The sequence below is a fragment of the Octopus bimaculoides genome, chromosome 25 (genome assembly GCF_001194135.2).
Source record: "Octopus bimaculoides isolate UCB-OBI-ISO-001 chromosome 25, ASM119413v2, whole genome shotgun sequence".
Classification (NCBI taxonomy): Eukaryota; Metazoa; Mollusca; class Cephalopoda; order Octopoda; family Octopodidae; genus Octopus; species Octopus bimaculoides.
In genome coordinates this window covers 7,582,697-7,589,752 of record NC_069005.1, presented here as the reverse complement: position 1 = coordinate 7,589,752, position 7,056 = coordinate 7,582,697, and the positions used below count along the sequence as shown (strand labels likewise).

The window sequence follows — 7,056 nt, the reverse complement described above, 5'->3', positions numbered from 1 at the left end:
CTAATTACCAGGAATCCAATGACCGTCTTCAAAAGTCATTTCGCTTCCCCCCAAGTTTATTCTGGCCGGTCCACATTCAATCCCAAATTCCTCTTTTGCTTGAGATGAATCCAAGCTTAGATTGCTTAAAGACTGGCTTCTTCGATTAGGAATCTTCTTGGGAGAAAATTTATTTCCAAATAATGGCATCTTGGTTCTATAAAAGAAAAAAAAAAAAAGAAATACATAAATTTGGTGTGGGTTACCAGGATTATAAACGAGCTACCAGCACAGGTGTGTCAATGCAGCACCGGCATGGGTGCTTTTTAAGTGGCATCGGTACCTGAAAGGACAAGCCTGTATGTTTGGGAGACAGCAATTTTACTTAACCTGATGTGTCTTCTCAAGATGAGTCTTAGCAAATCATCGCATCTCCTGGTCCCTAGTCATCCCCTCTGTGAGGCCCAACGTCTGAAGATCCTTTCTCACCACTTCGTCTCATCTTGAATCTACCCCTTCCACAGGTATTTTCTACAATTAGAGCTTGGTTATGTGCTTTCAGCCATTTGAGTCTGACCAGTCACCTATGCTGCTAAATGCTTTATAGGTGCATAACCAATGGTCACTCTCTGACTGGCTTTAACTTCCTAAAAAGATGTATTATCGCTCTAATGGCTTAGTGTATGATTCTTTTTCAGAGATATGAACTACTGACTATATATATGTATGTGTGTGTGTGTGCACCTACAGAATAGTATCGGAAATTATCTAGAGCGCTAAAAGACATAACCGACATTATTTCTGCGGATGTGTCTGCTCTAAACACCGTAGATGATCCTACAACAATTCTGGAGAAAAAAAAAAAAAAAAATCTTTCGAGCCACACTTTTTCGCAATTCTTCAGTCTTGAAAATAACATTTTATCGAAAGTTATTTATTATTTATTTATTTTCATATTCATGTTTCACATATTTTTAGAGAATCACCCTTTCAGACAACTTGAAATTGTACTTCCATCGGGCGAAAGTAAAGAATCTGCACATCCGGTGTTTAGGGTTAGTGTTACGCCGAAAACGGGTGGTGTGCGTATTCTTTGCCTCCGCCTTTCTATCGTATGTTGAAACTATAAATATTACAGCGCGAAAGGTTTACAAATTCAAAAAACACAAAAATATTAACTTTATTTAGTCATTTATTATTTGGTATCAAATAATCTCAGAGGTTTATAACATAAGTCTGAAAAAGTTTTCAAAAGCTTAAAAATAAAAAGTAGAGGCCTGTCTCCCCTTCTTCGTTCACATTTTATTTTATCGCCAAGTTATCTACGATGCTCAAAACATGTGCACCCGAAGAAATTACAGGTTTTGCCGCTCTTGATAATACCTGACTATTCTTTAGAAACGGTGTATACACACTCATCCATACAGCATTCAAGACGGTGACAAGTTCAAAAAGGAGGTATGTCTGGCCACTTTTGTTTTAATTCCCGACAAGCCATAGGACTAACGATTACGGCACTCGTGTGTGCGTGCGGACATGACAGTCACGGTTGGAATGAATGCAAATCGAACAAACTAGGCGAGTTCGTTGAATGATAGAAACTTAAGCTTCAGACCTGTTAAGCGGTTGTCAAGGCAACTATATACCTTGACGGCAGACAGAGTGAGAGAGATTTCCCTCTCTATAACAAAAACAACAAAAGAATCGATAAAACATACCAGATATTTTCACCAGTAGAAACGAAGATGTTTATTCCTTTCCTTAATTCACAAAGAGTCAATTGATTTATTCCCTAAATATCGAACAGAGACAAACAACTTCGTAACGCCATTTTGTGAAAAACTGCAGAGTCAGCAACACAAGAGGGTCAAGAATCTACACATTTATTTTCGTATTCCGGGAGATTTTTTTTTTTTTTACTTACACACACACACATAAAATAAAACGAATATATTTACTTTAGACTATTGATTAAAGCTAAACTTTAAAAGGACTTTCTTTTTTCGTGGAAGCAGATTTAAGTTTTTTTTTTAATTTGCTAGTTTGTATGTAAATTAATTTGAGTAAATTGTTTAGTCTCCTTGGTCACATCGAACAGATTTTCTCATTGTTGGCTGAGCAGGTCTTGTCTTTTTCTATGTCATGGACTATAACCGTTGACAATGTACTTTTCTTTCTGTAGTTTTATTATTATTAGTAGTAGTATTTTCCTCTAAAGACGGGAATTTGAGAGGGATATTTGGCTACTGTTTGTAGCAAATCAAACATATTAAATATGACCACGGCTCTAAGAGGAACTTCGATGGTTCTGCACATTATTGATCAGAAATACGTCGAAACGGAAGCAGAAAAGAAAGCAAGACAGAAACTCCAAGAAGATATCATTAATACTAAACCACGTATCCTTTCTTGAAGTCTTAAATTTAGTTTATTTACGAGAATTTCTTCAAGGACAGAATCATCTTGGAGCTGGCCAAAGTTGCAACGCAAGGTTTTTTTTATTTATATATTTACCTTTTTTTCTGTTATCCAAAGAAAATATTTATGTTTGAAGATTTCACGATTTTCATAGTTTTTATTTTAAACACGTAATTAATTATTTCAAAGAATTTTTAGACATAAAAGTCGTTTTAATTACGAAGAAGTTACAAAAAGCACCTTAAACTTTTTTTTTCATATACTAATTTGTAGACCATGACATTCTGGATGGGCATGCATCCCAACTTTTGAAATGCATCTTGTCCTCCCTCTAACCTTAGTTTAATTTAATAAATTTCCTATCATATCAGAGTCGCACTTGTTTGGTTACTGTCTTCACTTGAGATTGTGTTGAAATAGAAGTGTCACGGCAACTATTTGAAAGCCAAATCCACTTCTATTTCATAATAATACTGCAGACGGTAATCTTCAAGTTTAGGGTGGTAAAAAAAGTAAATAAATATATATACAAGGGAAATAACTTAACGTCTTACTAGTATTATCTTGTAGTGGAGAGAAAGCAATAGCGTTCGCCCTCTTTTCCATCCAGCAGCCGTGGCGACAACACGTATGTCCCAACTCGACCCCGACATGTGGTCGAAGCTTCTTTGGTATTCTAGCGGCATGCCTATTCACCCAGGAACGAAACGGCTCTACACTAACCTAGAATAAACTATTGATCTGTCGTTACCGTTATCCCTTGTGTTGTTGTATTTCAGGATTTTAATGATTAATATAAGAACTGGGGAGAGACGGCCGAGCCGTCATATCTCATCCAATTCTTATAATCTGTACTACTCTGAAATGTGGTGTTTTTTTTAGCTGTTTATACATAAATCATACACGTGTTTTTTTGCTTTTTTTAACAAGTCCGCATGGTACTAAACAATCCTCGCAGATAAACTTATTCCTAATAAGCCGACGGCCCGCACATCGTTCCAACATTTTGTGTCTTGAACTGCTGCATAATTCACTAATATTCCAATATTCTTCTAATATTAAATGACGAGTGAGGATTTCATTTTGAGGAACAATAAGTTGTTGTGCAGCCGGTCTTCCATGAGGGATTTTCGATCTCTCAGCCGGTACTATGATATCTAGTCACGTGTGTGATTTATTTATAAACAGCTAAAAAAAAAACAACAACACACATTTCAGAGTAGCACGGATGATACGAGTAAGACGTTAAGTTATTTCCCTTGTATATTTTTATTTACTTTTTTTTACCACCCTAAACTTGAAGATTACCTTACATATGTAATGTAAAACGCAGAGCAGACTGCAATAGTCAATAAAGTAGAAGTAATTTTTTTTTTTTTGTGCGGCTTGGTCCCCAACAATGCCCAGCCCATAGTGGTTGGGCATTTCTGTTGTAGACAGTGAGTTGCCAAAACGTTTCACCATGTAATTATGACTTTGATGTCGATACAACCATCAGGTCATCCATCTTTCTCAGTCCACTCCACCATGATTTTGGAATCGTCTTTTTTCCTAAATGACACTCCAGCATATAGTGTTGGCTCTGTTGATGGTTTGAACCAAGATCTCAAGCATTACAACGAAGAACTACGATACCATCTGCCTTTGGTCTTTGAAAAGAAAGCAACTGCTGGAGCTCAAGGTTCAAGCAGTAAAAATACAAGATTGAGTAAGTCTTTGAGAAACATGTTTGTTTTCCTTTTATTCCGAGCAAAAATGGTTGGGTGGTATTGTATTGAAATTGTTGCAAGAGGCAAGATATAGAAATGAGGTTGGGGAATAAATTATTGACTTAGTCCCAGACTTTGCAAAAGTTTTGGAATCCCTGCCATTTCAATAATGAGCAGCTCTTAGAATTTTTCAAAAAATTATGGAAACCCTACATATATTTTATGAACCATTCTTGCCACCCTAAATTTAATGATACCTCAAATGAAACAAACCTATATTATATATTCTTTACTCTCTTTACTCTTTTAATTGTTTCAGTCTTTTGACTGCGGCCATGCTGGAGCACCGCCTTTAGTCGAGCAAATCAACCCCAGGACATATTCTTTGGAAGCCTAGTACTTATTCTATCGGTCTCTTTTGCCGAACCGCTAAGTTATGGGGACGTAAACACACCAGCATCAGATGTCAAGCGATGATGGGGAGACAAACACAGACACACAAACACCCACACACATATACATATACATATATATATATATATATATATATGTATATATATATACGACGGGCTTCTTTCAGTTTCCGTCTACCAAATCCACTCACAAGTTTTTGGTCAGCCCGAAGCTATAATAGAAGACACTTGCCCAAGGTGCCACGCAGTGGGACTGAATCCAGGATGGGCCAAAATTCACACACCAAATGTGTGATTATAATTATATTGCTACTATTATTATTATGCCGCTGAGGTCGACTTTGCCTGTCATCCTTTCGGGGTTGATAAATTAAGTACCAGTTATGCACTGGGGTTGATGTAATTGACTTACTGCCTCCCACCAAATTTCAGGCCTTGTGCCTTTAGTAGAAAGGATTATTATTATTTATTTTGTTAATTATGTACAAGTTTGTGTGTATTCAACATTTTTATTTATTTCATTCAATTTTAGAAAAATTGAAGCATATCTTTGATAATCCTGGAATGTATTAAATTTCTCTTGTGTCTGGCATGAGTATGTGCCCGAGTTTGTGTGTGTATGTATACAAAGTTTAGAACATTTGTGAGGTATTCTTCATATTTGTATCTGACAGCGTTGTTTAACTAAAAACTCTTTGTTTCTCATGTTTTACCTTCTTGACTCTCTCTCTCTCCGTCTCTTTCTGTCTCTCTCACTTCCTATCTCCATCTTTCTCTTACTCCCCCTCTCTCTCATTTCCTATCCCTCACTCACTTCCTCTTGCCTTCATGTTTTACCCCAGATTTACCAAACTGCAGTTTCCTGGGAACTGAAGACCAGAACACTGGTTTCAATAATGTGAGTAGAGTTCCTATGTTCTGTTAATGTAACTCAATAGTTCTAAAAGATTTGTGATTTCCAATATGAAGCGACCCCCCACCTTTCAATTAAATCTATTTTGATCCCAAATATGGTGTGACCTTTCACTTCTTTTCATTCCCTAAAAATCAGTAATATATTTTATCCTTTTTATATACTCAGTGTAATGCTACGCCATTCTGTGTTATTGATAAAGGCAATAACCCAGAAACTAGTCCACAGATGTTGTTTTGTGCCAGGTGGGAGTGCTGAACTCCCTGTTTGAAAATATAAGGACACAGATATTGTATCATATAGACAGCTAGAAATGATGTTTCTTGGGGCTAAAGCAACAGTGATATTGTCCTTTCCAGGACAGCCACATTATATTGGTAAACAGCCTTTACTTCATATATATATATATATATATATATATATATATATATATATATATATATATATATATATATATTGCTCTCTTTACTCTTTTACTTGTTTCAGTCATTTGACTGCGGCCATGCTGGAGCACCACCTTTAGTCGAGCAAATCGACCCCGGGACTTATTCTTTGTAAGCCTAGTACTTATTCTATCGGTCTCTTTTGCCGAACCGCTAAGTGACGGGGACATAAACACACCAGCATCAGTTGTCAAGCAATGCTAGGGGGACAAACACAGACACACACACATATATATACATATATACGATGGGCTTCTTTCAGTTTCCGTCTACCAAATCCACTCACAAGGCTTTGGTCGGCCCGAGGACATAGTAGAAGACACTTGCCCAAGATGCCACGCAGTGGGACTGAACCCGGAACCACGTGGTTGGTAAGCAAGCTACTTACCACACAGCCACTCTGTACACATCAGGTGTAAGAATAGTATTGCCCAAATAAATATTTGGATATGGTTATCTAGAATAACCTATCGCAGAATAATTATGTTCACACAGAACACACTCTGTACTACTCCAACGTAGTTATGATATTAAACTAACACAATAACCAACACAGACGACCAATGCTGTCAACTGCCATTGACAGTTCACACAGTTCTTTATTTATTCAAATCTGTTTAGTCCACTTTCAGTCACGTAGGGGTGTACAGGATTCGCCCATAACATAGTTGCAGTTATGGCCCTGTAGTTAAGAAATACACTTCAAAACCATATGGTTTTGAGTTCAGTCGTACTCTGCTATGATTTATGTTGGACAATTGGCACTTTGACCAAATTACTTTTACCATAGCTTCAGATTGACCAATTCCATGTGTGTGAAATTGATAGATGGTAATTGTGGAAGCCCATCACACACAGACATACACTTGCATACACACACACACACACACACATATATATATAATAAAAGACCCCCTTCGGTCATGAATGACCATGGAATTGCACCTAGGAAGTTTCCTCTCCAGGGCACAAGTTCAGGCAAGGTTGTCTGTGGAAGACCAACAGTTGCCCATGCATACCAGCCTCCTCTCTGCACGCAACTGATGTTATCCAAGGGAAAGGCAAAGGGGCCAATACAGCTTAACACCAGTGATGTTACTAATCATTTCGACAGATGAGTGAACTGGAGCAACGTGAAATAAAGTGTCTTGCTCAAGAACACAATGCACAGCCTGGTCTGG

At 37.3% G+C, this 7,056-nt stretch overlaps 1 protein-coding gene across 1 annotated transcript in view; it reads right to left on the bottom strand.

Moving 5' to 3' along the window:
* The window catches only part of LOC106881789 (protein chibby homolog 1), a 3,088-nt gene extending 2,608 nt beyond the window's left edge, over positions 1-480 (bottom strand). The window contains exons 1-2 of the mRNA XM_014932296.2: positions 370-480; positions 9-196 (exon numbers count right to left, since the gene is read on the bottom strand). Coding sequence (XP_014787782.1) covers positions 9-189 — 181 coding nt within the window. The 5' untranslated portion in view covers positions 190-196; positions 370-480. The remainder of the gene's footprint in view (positions 1-8; positions 197-369) is intronic.
* Positions 481-7,056: the final 6,576 nt, after the last annotated feature.